Here is a 24,765-nt window from a genome sequence, read left to right as displayed (position 1 = left end):
AAAGTACTTGGGGACTAACTTTCATTTTGAAGCAGCAAAATTCTTGCATGTCAAGTGAACTGATGGTGTTTATTGCCTAAAATCTCATTTTTTTTCTAGCAACTATAGAGGTTAAAGGGGGTTGTAAAGGTTTTGATTTTTTTTTTTTTTAATAACAAACATGTCATACTTGCCTCCACTGTGCAGTTCATTTTGCACAGCATGGCCCCGATCCTGCTGTTCTGGGGTCCCATGGCAGCTGTCTCCTCCCCGCTAAAGCTAACCTCCCTCTGTGAAGCTATTTCCAGAGGAGGTTAGCTTGCGGGCACACTCCCATGTCATACAGTTGGCTTCCATAGATGCAGAGTGTATGACTCGGTCCCGCCCCCGGCGGTTGCATCACTGAATGTGATTGACAGCAGCAGGAGCCAATGGCCATCAATCTATCCAATCAATGACCAGACTCCTTGGAGAAGAGGATGCTGGGGACGCGCACAGCAGGTGAACGGGCTCAGGTAAGTAAAACAGGGGGGGGGGCCCATGACAGCAAGGTGTTTTCACCTTAATGCATAGGATGCATTAAGGTGAAAAAACATGAACCTTTACAACCCTTTTAAACTATTCGGTCTTTAGTTACTTGGTAAAGACTTTGATTCCTTTTAAAATGTAGGCACCACATTGAACTTACACCAATCCAGTGGTACTATGCCAGTCATTAGTGTCCCTAAAAATTTGAAATACCAAGGCTCAACTAGTTTAGGACACATGGAAGTATGCCATCTAGCTGTTCACCTTTATTCTGTCCAAATATTTTTGGACCATATCAATTTTTAGCCACAGTGGTTAATTTGGGGCCATATCTTCCCAGTTATGGACATGAGATCCCCCATTGTGTTATATTCTTTGTAACTTTTAAATGATGATGGTGTTCCTTCATTTTTTTTATATATAATTCTTTTTTTTTTTTTTTTAAATGCTCTTTCCTTACCATCTTTTGAAAGATCCTTTCGATAAATGTCAGCCTGTTAGTGCAGGGGACATGTTCATTGTAGGAATCTTGTCTCCTGCTTAACATCCTGCAGTTTTGGGCCATTTGGCTGTCTCAGCAATGGCAACGGACCTGTTTTGCAGGTGGGGGACGCCTGATGTGGACCTGTCTTACAGAGTTGACAGCAAAATGTATCTCCACTTGCAGAGATCGTTTACTGGAAGCAGCGGATGCTCTGGTAGCTCTTTAGGATCAGGGCATCCTGATCTGTGCCTTTACCCTCTGAAACGTCTTTCTTGTCTACAACTCCGATTTCAAAAAAGTTGGGAAGCTGTAAAATCGACATTAAAACAAAATGCATTGACTAGCAAATCTCATAAACCCATATCTTATTCACAATGGAAAACATATTGAATCCAGATTGCTCCACATGTAAATGGTGAGGAGGGAGGGGTTCTCGGTGGTGTAGTACCGAATGGTCAGTTTTAATAAAACACCACGCACAAATCTTCAAAAATTGTACTCACAAAATAACTTTAAAAACAAGCAGTAAGTCACAGCAAACAAAGCGTCCCCAATTTCCTCAACCGGTGAGACAATGGTCACGGCGGACCCACGATCAGCTAGATGTATTCTCACCACTCAAACACCCTGTATGGAATCTCTATTTCCTGGTTCAGCTTAGTGCGTCACACGTCTAAACGTCTCACGTTGGTTCAGATGCTCACTGTGTAACCACTGTGTAGGCTGACCATTCGGTATTGCACTGTTGTGCACCCCTCTTTTTTCATTGTTGGTGTGTGGGGCAGTCTGGATTTCACTGTTTGGAACAAGTTGCCTGTTGAATCTATTTGAGAGGTCTTGTTCATGCCTTCATGCAAAAGCATGTGAGTGTTAGGCATATCGTTCTGGTGAGTGTTTAATTAGATAGGTGAAAGATTCACTGAACACTTTTGGTGTGGTGGAAGACTTAAAGATTCAAGGAATATATATCACTTATGAACTTTATGTTTGTTTCACTTGTGACACATTTTTTAAAGGGTTCTTTTATTTCATTTATCCTTGATAGCTTCAAAAAATGTATGTGAATATTATCTTTGATTTATTTATTTATTTATTGATTTATAGTATTCACATACATTTTTGAAGCTATTTATTTATCTCTGTATTTGAGAGCGTTGTACACCTATTTTATTTATGCGCTGCTTAGTATTTTTGACACTGGATTTGTTTTAGTAGTCATTCTATTTATTCACATTATTCACTATATTTTAAGCGGCAGCTATTGTTCCTAGTTTTGTTCCAGCCAGCGCAACAGTGGGAAATCAAAAGGGCAGGTTTACCTTGATTATTATCTATTTACAGATTGAAATTTCTGATGAACTTGCAGAATTTCATTCTATCTATCAACTAACTTCTGTACAACCAGCGTGTCTTTTTTTTTTTTTTTTGTCAATCGCTGCTGGCTGCTTTAGCTGCCGGCAGTGTTCACTGTATTCTGATGGCTGGAAAACGTTCACCTCAGAGCACACATCGATACACTGCTCTTATTGAAGCTTGGTAAATCAAATGCCAGGCTTCCCTAGCATTACACCTGTGTGTCTGTGACCAAGTCTGGGCACAGGCCAGCACAGACTCCTGAAAACACAGGAGGGTGATCAGTAAGAGGATAGCTGGAATATCCCTACCACTCTTGAATCTGCGCCACTGCAGCACCAGGCCCACAATGCCCTCAATCTGGCCATGGGGGTCGGTGCACCGGCGTGTGCCTGCGAGTGCTTTTCTCACTACCCGCAGTTGACACAGGAGGAGCCTGCAGCCTGGGGAATCTGGTGGTCATGCCCAGGGAGACAGCAGGACCTGCATGTCTAGCCTGCTGCGATAACTATGACTCTGCTTGTTTGGCTTGCCCAGTGGACCCAGAGAAGGTCCAGACTCTACAGGTAGCGCTTAGTGTGGCGGCAGTGACAGCACAGCCGTTAGTCTTCATCTTCCTGCTAACTCTTTGGTCTGTGCACTGGGTGTGTGGAATCATGCAGAGCACAGAGAGTGACTGCGTCACACTGTGGGCAATGTGGAGCGGTGTCTATTTCTCTCTCTGTGCGGGCAATGTGGTGCAGATGGATTGAGCTGATTCAGTGTTTAATAGGCCACTTGACTGGACTTGCCCCCCAGGCCTAAGGCTGTCAGCCCTCCCCTGGTGGGAGTGGTGGATTGCTGTTGTCCTGTGAAGGAGAACTAAGGCCCCATGTACACTGGGCACATTTAGCAGCTAAACGCCAGAGCCCCATCCACTGGCGCTAAACACCCAGTGTACATGGGGCCTTAGATAGGGCTGATAACACTATTTAGGATTTCATTACAGCAGTGATACTGGCTTGTAAGCTCACAGTAGGGTCTCACTGGATTTCTGGTAGGATCATCAGACTATGTTATGTGCCTGCAGCTGGAAGTTGGCGGCTCATTGAATTTCTGAAAAGATCACTGGGCATGTTTCTGTACTTGCAGTATTTGTTAATGGTAAAAAAATGTACATGTGTTGTATAGTTGTACTGAATATACTATAATATCACATACTAACAATATCAACAGTTTATCTGAAATAGAAGCAGGTTTAATTATTTTCCTGGTCTGCTCATTTTTACAAAAATGTATCCCAAAACAAAGATTTTGTATAAGGCACACCCCTTGATGAATTCAAGAACCTGCAAATTTATAAGATTATAAGCTAGTTACAAATACAGATTTGCAGCTATTAAGCACAGCTTGTGGCATCATTCAATAATATTCTCTATTCCAGTGGTGGCGGGCCTTGGCGCATCGGGTGTTTTGGGGCTGCATTTCCCATGATGCTCAACTGCACTGTAGAGTGCATGGGCGTCGTTGGAGATGTGGTTCTGGGGCATCTGGGGTGCCAAGGTTCACCACCACTGCTCTATTCAGTCAAAAATACACCTGAAAATGTTATAATAATGGATGAAATGCAAACAAACCTGAAGGCACTCGAGGCCCACTGATGATGGCAATGCCTTCAAAGGTAAGGTTGCCAGGACCTGAAACTGAAAATACTCGCTATCCAATACCTATTATTAAGGGTTGGGAGTTCCATATCCAGGCTACAGTGTCACCTACAGATATATATAGTCTTGATGGCGACCAAGCATAGCCAGCACCGTATTCTGAAATAAAAATGTTCATGTTACTAGGTGCAAGAGAATAGTGACCACTACACCCAAATAAGTAGAAACAGTGTACTTTTTTACATTAATATTTCACTTACTGTGGATAATACATCTGACATTCCAGGAAGTGCTTAGGACGCAAAGATTTCTTGACCATTTAGGCAGGTGCAGTCTACTTTATCCACTGCAGGTGGCACTCTTCCGCAGCGGTACTGCAGTTGGAGAGGAAGCCAAGAGAAACACAGTTCTTCTATGGTTTCCTGGGTCACTAAGGAAGCATCCAATTCAATTTTGCCCATGAGATGTTGGCAGCCATATTGGTTCAGGCAGAACCTATTTAAGGCCCTGGCTCTCAGGTTTGGCACTCATTTTCAAGTTGGTAGAATAGGGACAGGTGCCCCGCCTGGTAGGGACAGTAAGTACTCTTTGTAGAGAAAAGTTCTTGATGAGGAGGAAAACAGTAGGCCTCGACACTTCTCTGGACACCTCTCTGATGGGCATGAGACGGCCAGGCCATGTTCTTTTTCTTTCTACAGACACTGACTTCTGCTCTCTCTACATTCTGTTGGAGCTGTGAATGCTCCCATTAGGGCTGCCTAACCATCGGGTTATTTGTGAGCTCTTTCAGCATTTATTTCAATAAAATGTATTCCATTGCACAGGAAAAAAAAAAAAAAAAAACAATAGAAAACATATTGAAGGTTTAAATGGAGAAAATTTACCATTTCAAGAGGACGTACAACATAATTTTGAAATTGATGGCAGCAACACATCTCAAAAAAAGTTGGGACAGAGCCATGTTTACCACAGCACAGCATTCCCATTTCTATGCAACTACTCTAAACATTTGGGAACTAAGAAGACCAGTTGCTAGAGTTTTGAGAGAGGAATGGTGTCCCATTGTTGCCCAGTATATGATTCTAACAGTCCGGGGTCTTCTACTTTCTTATGTAGCTCCTCTTGTTCATACCCCTGTGACTCTGTGGGATCTAAATCTGGTTCTCCACTGCAGAAACCATTGTTTGAATCAATTAGAGGATTTTCTCTAGCTACCCTCACCCACAAGGTGGTATTCTTTTGTAGCTATCACCTTTGCTAGGTGAGTTTCTGATGTGGCTGCCTTGTTCTCCAAGCAAATTTTGTCTGGTTTTGCATAGGGACCATATGGGGTTGAGACCCAGAACTTTTGTGTTTTTGCCCAAGTCAGTTTCTGCCTTTTACCTCAACCAGGGCGTTGCTCTTCCATTCCTCTGTCTGACTCCAGTTCATCAAAAGAGAATTTCCCTCTCTTGTTTTGGATGTGCTTTGGGCTGTGAGTCTGTCTGCCTTTTTTCTTCTTTCAGAAAGACTGATTCCCTTTTCATCATCCTAGGTGTTCATTTTTAGGGTGCATCATCCAAGCTTATGGTCTAGAGGTTTAGGGTCTACCTGTTGTCAACTGCTGAGTAGAAAGGGTTATCCTGGGCTGGCATACAGTTGGGTGTGGGTTCGTTTTTATTTTTTTTTGGCCAGCATCCAATCCTCCTGTAGGTGGCAGTATAACCCAAAAATGAAAGTGAATTTCCGGTATCCCTCAATGGACTTAAAGGGAAAAAATGAATGGTGGGCTTCTCTCCTTATCAGTTTCCCTTAGGGTCTGTTCAAACTAAGACTTACAGTATATTTGTTGGTTGAGAAACATTGCCGTGTGTTGCATTAACCACCTTATTAAAAATAAAAGGCACCACCATGCATGCATCATGTAATGCACTGGTGTGGACACACTCTTAAGTTACTTTCTGATCGAGCCTGGGTATGCCCAAAAGGCTCTGTATTGTATTGTGTTTGTTTATTTCTTTTTACCTTAAAAATTACAATAAAAACAACTTAAAAAAAAAAAAAGTTTTTTTTTTTCTATATCATGAGTCAAATTTCTATGTTATATTACTTTTATTTTTTATCTTAAAAATTCTTTAACTTCCTCTGTATTATCAGTTATTCATGATTTAAATTTTACAGAGAACAATGCGTTACATAGGAATAATAGTATCATGTTTATCTTTTTTTAACATGAATGTCTTTTCCATGCAACTCATTTATTGTACCCTAACTTTTTTTTTTTTTCTTAGTTGCAAAGTGTCAAGGGAAAAGATGTTGCAGCTGTTGCTGGAGGTTTGGCGGATGCAGAGGCACTTATTGCACTTAAAGATTTGCTTAATCAGCTAAATTCTGATACTCTGTGCACTGAGGAAATCTTCCCCAATTACGGAGCTGGGTAACATTATAACATAATATTTTTAATTTACAAAACCTATACAGGCATACCCCACTTTAAGTACACTCACTTTACATACACTCGCGAGTAAGGACATACCCCTGAGTGTATGTAAAGTGCCTTACAAGTACTGTACAGACATTTTACAGCCGCAGTTGAAGGAGCTGAAGCTTCAAGAGCATAGCCCGCCCTGTTCCTGTGTGCCCCTGACACCCCCACTACAGCCCCTGAGACCTCAACTACAGCTTCTGACCCCCTACTACACCCTAGAAGTGAAAAAAGGTATTGTTTCACTTTAAGTACATTTTCGTTTTACATACATGCTCTGGTCCCATTGTGTACTTAAAAGTGGGGTATGCCTGTATATTGACTGATCTTTCGTAGTTGTGCATCCTATAAAACTGACATTGATACTGATAATTGTTGTGTCCATGATCTGAACAGTTGATGGTTTTTGATGCCGTCAAAATCATTCCATTAAAGCGGTAGTAAACTCCATTTTTCTTTTACCTACAGGTGTGTATATATAAAATTGCACAAATGTGTTCCCATCAAAATAAAACAAATTGAAATGAAAATAAAATACCTTTGTGATAGCTGCACTCACAGTATATCCACATAAACTACAGTATATAAAACCAATAAATCTACAATTGTGTTGCACTATCAATATAAAGTACCTAAAGTCGTCATAATCATCCAATCGTGAAAATAGTCTGTATATATCAAAAAAACATATGTGCAAATAGAGGTGTAACTGAAAAAATAAATGGTCCAATCCATCAATCCCATGGGGATGTTGTGATGAGGTACAGCCAGATCTCCATCTTGGTGTCATAGTAGCTTGTAAGTGGCTTATGAGTGGGGTGTGCACTTTTAGGTGTGAAGAATTCTTTACTCACATTGGAGCATGGGATCCAGATGTCATGTGTGGTGTGTGTGTGTGTGTTTTTTTTTATATATATATATATATATATATATATCACTTTCTTTTTAATTGACTGTATTGTTCTATTTATTAACTTTTTCAGTTACACTGCAACACAGTTGTAGATGTATAGGCTTATAATAAAGCTTGCCTGTAGGTTAAATGAATATCTCCTTAACGTACAACATTTAGTAGATATTCTTGTGAGCAGCAGCCGGTGACGTCCCCAGCGCATGTGCTCTGAAGGAATCTGTGTAGTTTCTTCAGAGCTCTATGTCGCGTCCATGACTCCTGTGTGCATGCAAGGGAGTGACGTCATCGTGGCTCGGCCAAGCATTCCTACTCAGGTCATTGCTAAAATACCATGAACCCCGCAGATGGCAAGTTGTTTACATTTACCCTGTGACAGTCTTTTGAAGATTGACACCATTTATAATATTTGTCTTAGATTGGTGTACCACCTTATGAATACAGATCTACCATATGAAATATTATAAAATGCAGTAGTAAAAAAAAAAGTTGGCTATGCCAAAAGTGATTTTATATACAATTGTGACTTGTTTGTTCAGCTTTGTTTGTGTGCTTTCCAAAAACCCTGTAAAAATGTTTTGTATTCACCTTTGCAGCACCGATCTAAGATCAAATTATCTTTTAAATTCACGAATTGCTGGTGTAGAAGAAGCTGATCTCTTGCTGCTGATTGGTACTAATCCACGTTATGAAGCCCCACTGTTTAATGCAAGGATTAGGAAGAGGTATGTATGCTTTTTCGGATTTTAGCGACACTGAGGCTGATGCACTAGAGTAGTTGAGAATTTTGTGTTATTTAATTCATCTGCACGTCATTTTGAAAAATGCAAGTAAATCTTAATTTAATTGTACAAATGTATTAAACCGCCAGTCTCCTGCATGCACTAGGAATATTAGGACTTTTCTATTTTAAAACAAGTTGTTCTTGAGCCATAAATACAGGATTTATTTTTTTGTGTGGCGCTATTTTGTACTATACCTCTCCAAGAAGAAATCCACTACAGTTCCTGGTGAGGTGAAGGTGGTAAATTTTCTAAGGTCTTTGCTCTCAAGTACTTCCAGTAAGAACCTAATCTCACCAGTGCCTAGGCCACAAGGTGTATTTTGCCATATATTTAGTTTTTTTTTTTTGTTTAACTATTCTCCTTGCCACATTAGCTTCAACATTTGTACCTGCTCTATGCGCAGTCCCATATGGAAATGCCTCTATTGTAGCTGGCTTATGTTTTCAATTGGTAATCCACCTAATATGAATTAGTTACTTAGCTGGTTTTTGCAGTGTTTGCATTCTTTTGACCATGCTCTGTACAGCGAGGGGAAAAAAGTATTTGATCTCCTGATTTTGTATGTTTGCCCACTGACAAAGAAATTATCAGTCTATAATTTTAATGGTAGGTTTATTTTAACAGTGAGAGACAGAAGAACAACAACAAAAATATCCAGAAAAACACATTTCAAAAAATGTATAAATTGATTTGCATTTAATGAGTGAAATAAGTATTTGATTCCCTATACATCGGCAAGATTCCTGGCTCCCTGGTGTCTTCTATACAGGTAAGGAGCTGAGATTAGGAGCACTCTTATAAAGGGAGTGCTCCTAATCTCAGCTTCTTACCTGTATAAAAGACACCTGTCCACAGACGTAATCAGATTCCTATCTCTCCACCATGACCAAGACCAAAGAGCTGTCCAAGGATGTCTGGGACAAGATTGTAGACCTACACAAGGCTGGAATGGGCTACAAGACCATTGCCAAGCAGCTTGGTGAGAGGGTGACAATAGTTGGTGCGATTATTTGAAAATGGAGGAAACACAAAATAACTGTCAATCTCCCTTGGTCTGGGGCCCCATGCAAGATCTCACCTTGTGGAGTTTCAGCGATTAGGAGAACGGTGAGGAATAGGCCCAGGACTACACAGGAGAATCTTGTTAATGATCTCAAGGCAGCTGGGACCATAGTAACCAAGAAAGCAATTGGTAACCCGCTACGCCATGAAGGACTGATTTTGTGCAGCGCCCGTAAGGTCCCCCTGCTCAAGAAAGGACATGTACAGGCCTGTCTGAGGTTTGGTAATGAACATCAGAATGATTAAGAGGAGAACTGGGTGAAAGTGTTGTGGTCAGATGAGACCAAAATCAAGCTATTTGGCATCAATTCAAAGTGTTTGAAGGAGGAGGAATGCTGCCTATGACCCCAAGAACACCATCCCCATCGTCCAACGTGGAGGTGGAAACATTCATGCTTTGGGGGTGTTTTTCTGCTAAGCGGACAGGATAACTTCACTGCATCAAAGGGACGATGGAAGGGGCCATGTAACCTCTAATCTTGGGTAAGAACCTCCTTCCCCCACCCAGGGCATTGAAAATGGGTCGTGGATGGGTATTCCAGCACGACAATGACCCAAAACACACAGCCAAGGCAACAAAGGAGTGGTTAAAGAAGAAGCACATTACGGTCCTGAAGTGGCCTAGCCAGTCTCCAGACTTTAATCCCATGGAAAATATGTGGAGGGAGCTGAAGGTTCGAGTTACCAAATGTCGGCCTTAAAACCTTACTGACTTTGAGAGGATCTGCAAAGAGAAGTGGGACAACATTTTCCTCCTGAGATGTGTGCAAACCTGGTGGCCAACCAGAAGAAACTTCTGACCTCTGTTTGCCAACAAGGGTTTTGCCACCAAGTACTAAGTCATGTTTTGCCAAGGGGTCAAATACTTATTTCTCGTTTAAAATGCAAATCGATTTATAACTTTTTTGAAATGCGTTTTTCTGGATGTTTTTTTTATTTTTTTTATTCTGTCTCTCATTTCTAAAATAAAAATGCCATTAAAATTATATATTGAACATTTTTGTCAGTGGGCAAACAAACAAAATCAGCAGGGAATCAATTTTTTTAAGTTTAATGTTAAGTGCCATCACTTGTACTATTTTGATTATTATTAGTAAATGTTTTTTTTTTGCTCCCAAGCTGCAGCTCTGTGTGTCAATTCACACACAAAGCCGCGGCTCGGCTCTGCTCCCTCTTTCATCTGTTTGGCTCAGTGGCTGTGATTGACAGCAGAGGAAGCCAATGGCTAACACTGCTGTCTCAGCCAATGAAGAGGCAGAGTCCCTGGAGAGCCAAGGCATGAGATGGGGCTCAAGTAAGTATTGTGGGGGGGGGGGGGGGGGGGGGGGGGGGTGATGCTGCACAGAGAAGGTTTTTTACCTTCTTGCATAGAATTCATAAAGGTAAAAAAAAAACTCAAACCTTTACTACCACTTTCATTTGCATTTAAGTTTTTTTCTGTATGCAGGCATACTGTGAAGAAGTTATAGTCATGTCTAGTGTAATAATAATATATATATGTGTTTTTTTGTATGTATGTATGTGTATATTTTTATATACATTTTTTTTTTTTTTTTTTTTTAGCTGGCTTCAGAATGACCTCCAAGTTGCTGTGGTAGGAAGTGCAATCGACTTGACTTATAGTTATGATCATTTGGGAGACTCTCCTCAAATAATCAAGGATATTGCATCAGGAAAACATCCATTCAGTAAGGTGAGTAATGATATGCTTTGTTAAAGTTTAATAATTACTCAGTATTCCTTATGTAAGTAGTAAAGGTTTGAAAACCTCAGTCCCAGTGTTCTGATGGACCATTGTATGTCTCATATGTTGCTTGGCACAGACCCATGGAAAACTCACAAATAGTGTGGGGGGGGGGGTAATTCAAAAAGGGAATGCCAGCATCCCTCTACCTTACAAACCAAAATACCACCACAGTTATTGGGAATTTATCGGCATTAACAATTAGACCTACTCCAAATTAAATTTGTTTGTCGACAATGTTAATCAATTACATAAATCATATATTTGCTGACAATATACATACAGTATAAATGCATGATAAACGCCTGTTGCTGTGATATGTCTTTACTGTCCTACCAATCCTACAACTTATTGTATTGTTGAACTTCACATCAAGTAGGTGTGGATGAGGGACATCCCAATGTCAAAAATCTTCCTCAGGAGAAAGATTTTGTTCACTCTATAGAAATACACATACCTATCTTATTAAACTTTTACACGCACAGATGTAACATACACAGAAAATAAGAACACGTGCTGTACACTTGCATCATAAAGTGATTGTAAAATCTATTTTTTTTTTTCCTCTAAAGATAACAAACATGTTATACTTGCCTGCTCTGTGCAGTGGTTTTGCACAGGGCAGCACAGATCCTCCCCTTTTTTTGGGGGTCGCTCTTTGGCTCTTCTGGCTCCTGCCTTGCAGCTTGCTATGGGGCACCCGAGTCACAGCTCCATGTCCATTTAGACACTGAGCCCTGGTTTGGCCCCACCCCCCTCTCTCCCCCGATTGGCTAACTGACTTTGACAGCAGTAGGATCCAATTGCCCTGTTGTTGTGCCTCAGCCAATTGGGAGGAGAGTCCTGGAAAGCAATCACTTGTGGACATTTCTGGAGAGAGATGGGGCTCAGGTAAGTATTAGGGGGTGCTGGGATGGCTGCTGCACACAGGTTGTTTATCTTCATGCATGAAGATAAAACCTTCTGACTTTACAACCACTTTAAAAGCGACCCTGTAACAAGTCGGTCATAAAATAAAAAGTATTGCTCTAGAATTTGGTGTGATTGCCCCGCCTGACTCCTAAAACCAGATGCATCACAGGAACCTATGGGCATTGGGTAAATTATATTCATATAGATTTGCTGGCACATGTCCTGGCAAAGTGTAAACCTCCCATATAGACATCTAATAGATTATCCCATTGTATTTATATCTATTTTTTTTTTTTTTATATCAAGCCCCCAAGGGTGTATTATAAAAAAAATGTATTCTCAATAGGCCATAATATATAATAAGGTAGCACTACAGAGGAAGTAAAATATTAGACTGTTAAAATACCTTGGTATAACACCGCTGATAATTTCTGTCAAAAGTTCCATCAGGGACACATACTGCTCCAGTGCTGGAGAGCAAAGCAAAAATAGAAATGATAATCTTTCTGTGGCTTAAATATAGATTGCCAAAACAATTAGGAGCACCAATCATACCTCGATGGTCTCAGAATAATAAATCATCAAGTGGTCCAACCACAGAGAGGACCAGGAATCAGAGACCTTGGGCCAGATTCATGAACAATGGTGCATATTTGCACCGGCGTGGTGCATCATTTTTATACTACACCGGTCCAGCGCGGAGAGGCAGTTAGGTGATTCAAGAAACTTTTTTTGTCTACGATGCCCCAGCGGGGCGGATTTTAGAAGGCGTAAGGCGGGGTAAGGCCAACTGGGAGTCACCCTATGCTAATGAAGTGCCGACCGTGGCGCGGGGGTCACGCCGGGGCGCATCTTAGACCGCACATGCTCAGTGACATCCAGGGGTAAATGCCCCAATCTGCACATGCTCAGAACTGCGCCCCGGCGTGATCCCTGAGCTACGCCGACCCACTACCAAAGCCCAGTCCATGAATCAGCCCAGACTTCCGCCCTGCAGGTGCAAATGTACTGAAGCTTTTTTTTTTCTAAGCTAGGTCGTTTGCATTGTGGTGGGGCAGTTATGGCTGATGAGGAATCCTCAGGTGGGCGGATGACCAATTTCAGCCCAGAGGAGAGGGCTGTAATTATTGAGGGCCTCTCCCAACATGGGGACCGCCTCTATGTGTTGTCCAGCAAGTGTTGTTGCTCAGTTCGTTTGTAACGCTGCTGCTGCTTTAGCTGCTCTCCAGCTGACCTCTGCAAGTTTGGTGCAAAGTTACCCCTGCTTTTATGAGGTGTAACTTTGCACCGGAAATTTCAGCTCCGCTCACCGGGAGTAGCCTGCGCCGGTCAAGCTTAAGTTGATGAATCGGCCCAAAAACCTCATTTGCATATTTAAAACACAAAAACCATGGCCGCGCCAGATCCGACCAGCGTAAATCTGCGCCAACGCCGCGCCGGCGTGGAAAGGTTACACCGAGGCGATGAAGTCTATTTGGAGGCGTAATCTGGTTCTCTGGGTAAGGCGCAGCGATCCGCCGGCGCAAATCTGCACTTACGCCGTGCATCTACCAAAAAAACGGTGTACGTGCTTCATGAATCTGGCCCCTTGTCTCTAGTTTGGATCATATGTATACTGTGCTGAATTGCTAACCAGCACCACTTTTTGTGTGCAATAATTGGAAAATTACTCCCAGGTATATGTTACTGGCAGTGAATACATCCCTCCATATAAAATGTATATAGTGCATCCAGAAAGTATTCACAGCGCTTCACGGTTTCCACATTTTGTTATGTTGTAGCCTTATCTCAAAATGGATTAAATTCATTATTTTCCTCCAAAAATGCCACGGTTGAAAGAAAGTCATAAGAAGTCCCATTTGCAGTTTGCAAGAAGCCATATGGGGGACGCAGCAAACATGTCGAAGAAGGTTCTTAGGGTTGTTGTCCTGTGGGAAGATGAACTTTCGCCCCAGTCTGGAGGTCCAGAGCATTCTGGAGCAGGTTTTCATCAAGGACGTCTCTGTACATTGCTGAATTATCTTTCTTTCGATCTTTATTAGTCTCCCAGTTCCTGCCACTGGAAAAGATCCCCACAGCATGGTGCTGCCACCACCATGCTTCACTGTAGGGACAGGTGATGAGCGGTGCCTGGTTTCCTCCAGACATGATACTTGCTTTTCAGGCCAAAGAGTTCAATCTTTGTTTCATCACATCAGAGAATTTTCTCATGGTCAGAGTCCTTAAGGTGCCTTTTCGCAAACTCCAGGCGTGCTGTTATGTGTCTTTTACTGAGGAGTGGCTTCTGTCTGGCCACTGTACCATACAGGCCTGATTGCTGGAGAGTTGCAGAGATGGTTGTTCTTCTGGAAGGTTCTCCTCTCTCCACAGAGAAATGCTAAATGCTCTGTCAGTGAGCATCGTGTTCTTGGTCACCTCCCTGACTAAGGCCCTTCTCCCCCGATCGCTCAATTTGGCCAGACGGCACGCTCTAGGGACGAGTCCTGGTGGTTCCAAACGTCTTCCATTTACGAATCATGGAGGCCACTGTACTCATTAGGACTTTCAATGCTGCAGATTTTTTTTTGTATCCTTCCCCAGATCTGAGACTCCATACAATCCTGTCTCAGAGACCTACAGAAAATTCCTTGGACTTCATGGCTTGGTTTGTGCTCTGACATGCACTGTTAACTGTGAGACCTTTTATATAGATAGGTGTGTGCCTTTCCAAATCCTGTCCAATCAACTGAATTTGCCACAGATGGACTCCAATCAAGTTGTAGAAATATCTGAAGGATGATCAGTGGAAACAGGATGCACCTGAGCTCAATTTTGAGTGTCATGGCAAAGGCTGTGAATACTTTATGTTCATGTGATTTCTTTTTTCTTTTTTTATAAATTTCAAAGATTTCAAACAATGTCATTATGGGGTATTGCTTGTCAAATTTTGACCAAAATAATGAATTTAATCCATTTCCGAATAAGGCTGTAACAAAATGTGGAAAAAGTGAAGCGCTGTGAATACTTTCCAGATTACTCGGTACAAAGCATTAAAAATGTAAGCACCATATGTAAGCCACTGACAGGGCTTCCATCTTCACCCAGTCTTCCTTCCGGGGTACGCGGCCTCCGGCTACATGAGTTGCCAGGGGCATGATGACGTTTCTCCCGTGCATGTGTAACTACAGGTAAGCGTTATTATAGGCTTACCTGTAGGTATAAGTTGTATAACAGAGTTTACTACCACTTTAAAACTGAGCTTTAGGCAGGTATAGATAAAAAATAATAATAATGCACCTCTGTATTTAATAATACTATGATAAATGTATTTTTGTAAAAGCAAACATTGAAAGTACCTGAGTATGAGTTGGTAACAACTGACTGCAATCCCTGAACAGCAAACCTCAAATTGGGAGAGGGAGAAGCGGCACAAGGCTCTAGTCAGTTGTGTTGCAGTGCCCATGTGCGGTCAGGCAGCTTGCTGAGAGATGGGAAGAGCAGAGTGCCACCAGAGACACCAGTATGTAAATTATACAGTACACTAGCAGCAGCACACTGATACAGTCATCAATTCTTCTGTCAACACATATGTGCAAGCAGTACTCCTGATTGGCTTCTGGAACTGCCACTCACTCTTCCAGTCTTCAGTGCTGCTATAGGATGAAAGGGGTGTCATAAGAGGGGGATATCAATTCAACTTTAAGCACTGAAGTTACTTCATTAAAAAAATATTTAAATGTAATTTTTAAATATATGACTACATTGGTTGAGTTTTATATCTGTATGTAAAGTTGTTGCAACACAATTTTGTTTTGTTCAGATTCTCAGTCAAGCCAAGAAACCTATGGTTGTGGTGGGCAGCAGTGCCTTGCAGCGAAAGGATGGGGCTGCAATTCATGCCGCAGTGTCTAGCATTGCACAGAATGCTAGGAGCACCAGTGGCGCCCCAGAGGAATGGAAAGTACTAAATATTCTGCACAGGTGATCATCATTATCTCTGTATAATTCAGCAAAGTCTACTGTAAAAATGCCATATTAATGGATGAAAGGAAAATAGTTCAGGAGATTAGAAGAGTCCCCCCCCATATCTTTATCCAGTCACCTGTATTTACAGACCCAGTCACCAGACCATTTAATTTAATAAAGATCATCCGATAAGATTATTTGTGCATTTGCGCAGAGCAGGCGAAACTAGCAGATGTCACATGTGGTAAGCAGCATGGGAGCAATATAGCGGGAGGGGAGCAGGGGAGCCAGTGAGGAGGATCAGCAAACCAGAAGATCAGCAGGGCTAGAGGTTACTACTGGAGCGGGGGATCAGCAAAGCTTAGGGATACTACTGAGTGGGGCTTTAGCATAACTAGGGGTACTACTGAGTTTGGTATTGTCAGAGCTGAATGAGGGTACTAATGAGCTGGTGATCTACTGAGTGGGGATACTATTGAGCTGGGGTTCTACTGAACCTTTAAAACAAATAGAAAATCAACACACACAGAACATTTGCCAAGCTTCATTTAAAAATCACAGAAGCATCAAAAACGCATCTAAAAAGTATTCTGAAGCAGTAGGCACTTTAATGCGTGTTAAACTTGAATCAAGTGTAAATGAGCCCTAAGCCCCTGTTAACACCATCATACATACTTGCCATGCCATTTGACGGGTCCAAATCACATGAAAAGTCGCACCCTATTGTCGGCAGTGGAACCGTTCAAAACGATGCAACGCCATCTTGTGGTGCCGCACCGATTTTACAGAAGTAGTTCCTGCACTATTTTTGCAGGTTTCAGGTGCGACTTGCAAAGACACCAAGTTGCACAGATGTCAGGCAGCACCAGAAGTCATACTGACATGCGGCTTTGAAATTGTGCGATTTCAAGTGAAGTCACACAAGTTCAAAGCCGCATTTAGCGTGATCTATGGCTAAGTGTATGTATGCTCTTCAATGTGTTTTTATTGTGTACATTTCTACCCGTGTTTTTATTGTGTGCGTATCTTCCCTTGTTTTTCAAATAGAGTTGCAAGCCAAGTTGCAGCCCTGGATCTGGGTTATAAGCCTGGGGTGGAGGCCATACGGAAAAACCCACCAAAAGTGCTATTTCTTCTTGGTGCAGATGCAGGCTGCATCACACGTCAGGAATTGCCAAAGGATTGCTTTATTATATACCAAGGTATGTCATAATGAAGTATTAAAGTGGTTGTAAACCCACTATTTGGACTTTTACCTACAGGTAAGCCTACAACATGGCTTACCTGTAGGTAAGGATAATATCTCCTAAACCTGCACGGTTTAGGAGATATTACCCCCGCAATGCGGGCGGCGCATGCGCAGGGGGGACTCCACGGCTGAAGGACCGGCATCGCCGGACCCTGCCGATTTTAAATCTCCCGCGCGCACGCGCGGGAGTGACGTCATCGCCGCTCCAGCCAATCACAGCGCTGGAGCGGCGATACCCGGAAGACACGCCGGAGCAAGATGACATCCTGCTCGGCGTGGACCAGGTAAGTGGTACACACCTCGTTCCGAGGTAAGTATTTCATAATAGGCTAGTATGCGATGCATACTAGCCTATTATGCCTTTTGCATTGCAGGTTTGGGGGGAAAAAAAAAAAGTTTATGCGGTTTACAACCGCTTTAAGAACTAAAGCTCAAGTATTTAGTTTAGACAGTTTTTCATTGTAACCCTTTTGCTGCTACCAACGTATGGCAGATGTTGATAGCAGCAGTGGGTTTTACAGACACACTCGGCTACTACAGCAGCCAGGAATGTGTGTAGATCACTCAAACTACCAGCCTCCCCATATGCGAATGTAAAATAATTCGCTAAGTGTGAAAATGTTGATTCTGTTAAACATTGCATATTGCTGTGCAAGCCGGAGTAAGAGCAATATTTTCTAGGGTCACTATTCAAGGTGAATTTCAAACTGATGACATAATAAAGGCTTTTTAAAGTGTTGCCTATGGAAAATTTAGGGTACTGAAGTCTGTCACCGAATCATGGGCACGCACAATTTTAACAACTTGACCCCCTAGGCCAGTTCTGACATTTCTCTCATACATGTTAATTCTATGAGCCTTTTTTTTTTTTGCTAGAAAATTACTTAAAACTGCCAAACATTATATATTTTTATAGAGGCCCTAGAGAAGAAAATAATGGGTTACAATTTCTTATGTCATACAATATTTGGAAAAAATATTCGTTAATGAATACAAATACAATATAATACCCATTTTGTTGGGTTAAAAAAAAAAAAAAAGATGTTACAGCAAGTAAATTGATGTCAAATATGTAACGTTTTAAAATTGCCTGTAAAATGGTGATACATTACACTACCCATAGACAAGGCTTTAAAAGCCTTTTTACAGGTTATCAGTTTAGAGTTACACAGGAGGTCTAGCGTCGGAGTTATTGTTCTGGCTCTGGCATAAGCAGTGATGCCTTGCATGTGTGGTGTGGTGTGATGGGTATATACATGCGTGTGGGACGTACTATAAGCACATGGGGGCTTTATTTAATTTTTTACACTGTACCTTAACATTATTTTTATTTTTTTGGGTTAACGTTCTCGCTTTTACAAAGGGTGAACAACATCCCTTGTGATAGCATTGGATGTGATAGGTCCTCTTTATGGAGAGATCTGTGGTCTGTTAGGCCCCATAACTCTCCTCTGGCATCCAAAGCATCTGATAAAACTGAAATCTGTTTTAACAGATGCTGTACAAGCCGGTTATTGGCTTGTAAATAAACAAACCGAAACCAGAAGTAATGATCCTCATCGCTTCCAGGTTCTGGCATCGCAGAAGAGACACAGAAACTTCTGTTCCTTCCACTTTTCCCAGAGAATGTGACCTGACCGGTCCCATCGGTACCGGGCTCTCCGATGGGTCAGGAGATCCTGGTAGAGGCGGGTGGGGACCCCCATCCACCTTCTGTAAAAGTGAACAAGTGGCTATACAGCCGTTTGGATCACTTTTACCTAAAATAGAATTTCATCTTACGGCTCTGTGTAAGAGCACAGCCTGTATTTTCCTCTGCCTTGTTCCGTAGTCTGTGTAAAGCTGCTCCCCTCTTCTCACTTCCCCTCTCCGCTTCTTCTTTACAGATGCTAATGTGAAGAAAGTGAAACTACTTTCCAATCTATAACTCCGCCCACAATATAAAATAATAATAAAGTTTGTATTGCACATGTATTTGTGTGGGAAGAATATCAAAACCTATAGTTTGTTTTTTGGACATGTGACCGACACAAGGTCAGCATTTTTAAACATTGCTCTGATGTACACACATACGTCAGTAAGGACTATCAGCCCTTCCAAAATCGGTCCCTGTGCTCCAGCAAGAAGACAAAAAAAAAAAAAAAACATGTGACTGCACACACCCTGCAATAAAATGGTATTTAATGATGGTCTTTAATAAAAAAAAAAAAACACTGCCACTATTGGATCACTAAAGCGAAATGGATAATGAGATTTTTTGGCTCAAAGTTTACAACTACTTAAAGACCGGAAGATTTTCCCCCTTAATGGCCAGGCCATTTTTAGCGATATGGCACTGCGTCTGCTTTAACTGACAATTGCACAGTTGTGCGACGTTGTAACAAAACAAAATTGACGTCCTTTTTTTATCCCTCAAAATATAGCTTTATTTTGGTTGTATTTGATCACCTCTGTGGTTTTTATTATTTGCGCTATAAACAAAAAAAGAGCGAAAATTTAGAAAAAATAAATACAAATATTTTTTACTTTTTGCTATAATAAATATCCCCCAAAAAATAAAAAAATTCCTTCATCAGTTTAGGCCGATATATAATCGGTAGAAAATCCTAAAATTAACTCTGATCCTAGCACCCTATGGAAAAATCTGTTTATGTAGTCAGCAGCTATTATAAATAGATGGAACAAAAAAGTGTATATGTCTCATTAAACTCAATAATCAAACCCTAACAGCGCTAGAAGAATCTACTATTCTTCTTAAACATGATATTCATGATCTGCAAATAATGGTATATTTCATGCCGGGGGTCCAAGGTGTTCGTAATATCCCTTTAACTTATATACAGCAATGTGTCTCAGAGTCCCAATACAACTAGCACACTCCAAGAGGTATGATCCTAGGTGACTGGAAATCCCCTATTGGTGATCTACTCACCGGACTTCAAAGTCAACGAGCCTTGTAAAGTAATCCTCTCTGTCGATGGCTAGTAATAAAAGGTTTTACACTATGTTGTTCTCCCTTGTGCTTGCTTACATGGCCGCTTGCTGCATGCACACATCCATTGACCGCACATCATTGAGGGAGTTCATGGTGCCATCGACAGAGACGATTACTTTACAGGGCTCGTTGACTTTGAAGTCCGGTGAGTAGATCACCAATAGGGGATTTCCAGTGACGGCGTGCAACAGGTCACCTTGGTCATTTGTGCAGTTATCCTTTGGTTGGTTTCCTGAGCTGGGAATTGATTGGATGGATCACCAGTCACCTAGGAGCATACCTCTTGGAGTGTGCTAGTTGTATTGGGACTCCGAGACACATTTATGTATATAAGTTAAAGGGAGATTACGAACACCTTGGATCCCGGCATGAAATATACCATTATTTGCAGATCATGAATATCATGTTTAAGAATAGTATATTTTTCTAGCGCTGGTAATGTTTGATTATTGAGTTTAATGAGATATATAATTTCTAAATATTTTTTTGATAAACAATCGCAAAAAGTGTATATTGATTGGTTTGCTCAAGTTATAGCGTCTACAGAATAGGGGATAGATTTGGCATTTTTTTTTTTTTTTGTGAGACTGCGACATTGCGCCAGACAGATCGGACACGTTTGACACTTTTTTTGGGACCATTGACATCTATACAGCGATCAGAAAATGCACTGATTACTGTATAAATGTCACTGGCAGGGAATGGGTTTAACACCAGGGGCGATCAAGGGGTTAAATGTGTTCCCTCATGTTGGGGGATGGGACTGACTGGAGGAGGAGACGTATCGCTGTTCCTAATCGCACAAGGCACAGCAGATCTGTCTTTCCTCCCCTGTCAGAATGGGGATTTGTGTGTTCGCATACACACATCCCCGTTCTGGCTCTCGTGCCCACCATCGTGGGTGGCTGGCAGACATTGCAGACTCCGGCCACACGCATCAGGTCCCCCAGCATGCATCGAGGGTGCGCGCCTGCTATCGCCCTTAAAGGTGGCAATGTATTCCTATGGCGATTTGCGGGATCGTGTCGACCTGCTGTCGTATGACAGCGGCTTGTCGGTAAGTGGTGAACCTCATTTTTTATGTTACAAAAAATTGGTCAATAAATTGCATTTGTTTGCCCTAAAATTCACTTTAGCATATTTTTTTTTACTGAAAGTTTGCACTTAAATTGACACCGGTTTATTCTCCAATGTCTCTGCTTTTCAGAAATTATATAATGTTTTTAGGTTTTAGTTCATCTTCAGGCCTGCAATGGTTTATTTTTATTTTTTTAAACGTGTACAAAACCACAAACCGCTTTACAGCCAAAGGGGGAAATCTTGAGAGAATCGGTGGACAAGATAAACTTTTAATCCAAGTTTGCTTCTTTTTTTTTTTTCACACGTTTAGGACATCATGGAGATGTTGGAGCTCCTATGGCAGATGTTATTCTTCCCGGAGCAGCTTACACCGAGAAGTCAGCTACCTATGTCAACACAGAAGGCAGAGCTCAAAGAACACATACTGCAGTGAGTCCACCTGGGGAGGCTAGAGAAGACTGGAAAATCATCCGTGCTATATCAGAGGTATTGCATACATTTTTAAAACTATATAATATTGTCTAGTTCAGCAGGATTCCATGTCCCTATGATTTTCTTACTGCAGTCAATCTTAAGACCCCTTTCACACTGAGGCGCTTTGCAGGTGCTATAACGCTAAAAATAGTAACTGCAAATCGCCCTGAAAGAACCGCACCTCACACTCCAGTGTGAAAGCCTGAGGGCTTTCACACTGGAGCAGTGCGCTGGCAGGACGCTAAAGTCCTGCTAGCCGCATCTTTGGAGCGGTGAAGGAGCGGCGTGTATATCGCTCCTCCACCGCTCCTGCCCATTGAAATGAATGGGCACCGTGGCTATACTGCTGGCAAAGCAGGTGATTTTAACCCTTTTCGGCCACTAGCGGAGGAAGTGGCCAAATAGTGCAGAGAAATTGACGATAAAGAGCTGCTAAAAATAGCAGCACTTTGCCGCCGACGCACCCACCGCCCCAGTGTGAAAGGGGCCTTAGTGAGTATTTAGCATTTTAGAAATTTTATTTCAATTTGAATATATTGTAGGCAAGAAACGGCCTCATCAATACCTGCCCTAACTTGAACAGTGTTTGATAAATTTAGTTGTGGTGCATTAAAGGTTGTTCCTTTTACAGTTGGCTGGTATTACACTCCCATATGATGACCAAGATTCTGTCAGAGCAAGATTACAGGAAGTTTCTCCAAATCTTGTCCGCTACGATGATGTTGAAGAAGCAAATTATTTCAAACAGTCAGCAGAGCTTGCAAAGGTATAGTGCTGGGTACATTTTCTAAAGTGCTTTTTTTTATACATTGATCAGATTGTCTCTAATAATTCTCATGTGTGTTTTCGCTTTCAGCTTGCTAACCAACAGTTGCTCTCTGATCCGTTGATTCCTCCCCAAACATCTATTAAGGATTTCTACATGACAGGTCAGGAATAAGATATTTAAAAAAATATTCTTGATCTAGTGGGAAACATTTATACTGTGAAACACCTTTAAAGTGGAAGTAAACTTGTGTTTCAATCAAATGGCTGACAGGCAGGGTATTTATGACAGAAGAGACCCTATTGGTCTCTTCTGACATAAATGCATCCTTCTGCCTGTCAGCTGTCATGTTCACTGAGCCTCTCAAGCGCAGCTCAGTGAACATTTACGGTCCTGATCGCCCCTCCATTTGTGTCGTGGTGATGTGACTCCCATGCGCATGTGGCCGAAGGCACAGGACCCGGAAGGAAGACCGACCGGACGAAGATGGAAGTGCTGGGGCCTGCCAAATCTGCCCCATATGACAGGTAAGTCTACCATAATGTACCAATATGCTGTGCATACTAGTACATTATGGCACCCGGGGGGCCTTAAAAAAAAAAAAAAAAAATTATAGTGGCCTTCCGCTTTAAGGGGGACTTTTTTTTTAATGTATTGGTATTTATTTTTTCTAGAATGGTTTAACGATAATTTTCTATTAAAACACCTTCTACAGATTCAATTACCCGTGCATCACAGACTATGGCCAAGTGTGTAAAAGCTGTAACTGAAGGCGCACAAGCAGTAGAAGAACCATCCATTTGCTGAAACTGTTTTTCAAAAAAGATTTGTGTTCTGCTTGCTACCGATTTTTATTTAAGAAAAACACACATTATAAATCTGCTGTCAACGTCAGAACAACTTCGGAATTTGGCATTTGGCATTGTGTCTGAGCTTGTTTGAAAGCTTCTGTGATTACTGTACCTTTTTTAAGGCACACTAGACCTCAAAATTCATGCGTGTACAATTTACTTGTAATCTTATTAAATGGTTTATTACAGAGATTTCTGTTGATTCTGTGTGTGTATAATATATAATTATTTTTTCTTTAGCGGCACAGAAGTCTTCTGTGAAGCACAAGGTCTAAAGACTTAAAATATAATTTACATATTTTGAAAATACTTAGACTAAATATTGGCTAGAAGCGTGTATCATTTTAAAGTGGAGCCAAACACGCCCCCCCCCCCCCCACTGGCACCAACTTGTTCACTCAGGGCTAGATTCAGAGAGAGTTACGCCGTCGTAACTCTGAAGCTAAGCCGTCGTAAATTTAAGCGTATTCTGGAAACCAGATGCGCTTAAATTAGGCTAAGATACGAGCGGCGTAAGTCTCTTACGCCATCGTATCTTAGTTGCATATTTACGCTGGCCGCTAGGTGGCGCTTCCGTCATTTTCGGCGTAGAATATGCAAATGACCTAGATACGCCGGTACTTAAATGTACGTACGCCCGGCGCTATTTTTTTACGTCGTTTACGTTAGGCTTTTTCGGCGTAAGGTTACTCCTGCTATTAGGAGGCATACGCAATGTTAAGTATGGCCGTCGTTCCCGCGTCGAAATTTGAAAATTTTACGTTGTTTGCGGAACTCGTCTGTGAATGGGGCTGAACGTAATTTCCGTTCACGTCGAAACCAATGACGTCCTTGCGGCGTACTTTGGAGCAATGCACACTGGGAAATTCCACGGCCGGCGCATGCGCCGTTCGGGAAAAACGTCAATCACGTCGGGTCACCAATAATTAACATAAAACACGCCCCCTCATCATTTAAATTGGACGCGCTTACGCCAGCCCCATTTACGCTACGCCGCCATAACTTAGGAGGCAAGTGCTTTTATGAATACAGCACTTGCCTCTCTGACTTGCGGCGTAGCGTAAATACGATACGCTGCGCCGCCGTAACAATGCGCGAAGCTACCTGAATCTAGCCCATTGTCTTTTTCTGAGTGCTGGATCTTTGGCCATCTAAATTGGTTTGGCGGGAATGATGTAACTCCCGCCCATGGGCGCTGGAGTTCATTTTGGTACTAAGTCATACCAAAAATGTACATTAAGCTGCGCTTACATAGCTCGGTGTACACTCTAAAGAAGATCGTGGCCAGGCAGATGAGTTTATTTTAAATATTTCAATTCAGTTGCACTTTAGCAATTAAGCGCCTGCTTTTTGATTACCTTGAGAAAATAAAATAAAACCCCAGCTATGTTAAGAATCCAGTTTCCCTCTGATCTACAACATGTGTGAGGCATGTAGCAAGCCTTCTTTCAGAATCCTACCAGATTCTGTAACAGAGCTACACATCCTTTCTTTATCGTACAGTACAGGAATCGGGTTCCTTGTCTTAACCTTGAATTTTT

The 24,765-nt window shown here is 41.8% G+C and overlaps 1 protein-coding gene across 1 annotated transcript in view; it reads left to right on the top strand.

The window, feature by feature from the left end:
* NDUFS1 (NADH:ubiquinone oxidoreductase core subunit S1) overlaps positions 1 to 23,416 on the top strand; it is a 58,945-nt gene extending 35,529 nt beyond the window's left edge. The window contains exons 12-20 of the mRNA XM_040357296.1: positions 6,258 to 6,403; positions 7,958 to 8,086; positions 10,772 to 10,901; positions 15,664 to 15,824; positions 16,857 to 17,011; positions 21,444 to 21,619; positions 22,239 to 22,373; positions 22,464 to 22,536; positions 23,089 to 23,416. Coding sequence (XP_040213230.1) covers positions 6,258 to 6,403; positions 7,958 to 8,086; positions 10,772 to 10,901; positions 15,664 to 15,824; positions 16,857 to 17,011; positions 21,444 to 21,619; positions 22,239 to 22,373; positions 22,464 to 22,536; positions 23,089 to 23,180 — 1,197 coding nt within the window. The 3' untranslated portion in view covers positions 23,181 to 23,416. The remainder of the gene's footprint in view (positions 1 to 6,257; positions 6,404 to 7,957; positions 8,087 to 10,771; positions 10,902 to 15,663; positions 15,825 to 16,856; positions 17,012 to 21,443; positions 21,620 to 22,238; positions 22,374 to 22,463; positions 22,537 to 23,088) is intronic.
* Positions 23,417 to 24,765: the final 1,349 nt, after the last annotated feature.

The sequence above is a fragment of the Rana temporaria genome, chromosome 6, assembly GCF_905171775.1.
Source record: "Rana temporaria chromosome 6, aRanTem1.1, whole genome shotgun sequence".
In the NCBI taxonomy this organism is placed as follows: Eukaryota; Metazoa; Chordata; class Amphibia; order Anura; family Ranidae; genus Rana; species Rana temporaria.
This window is presented reverse-complemented; position numbering and strand designations above follow the sequence as displayed.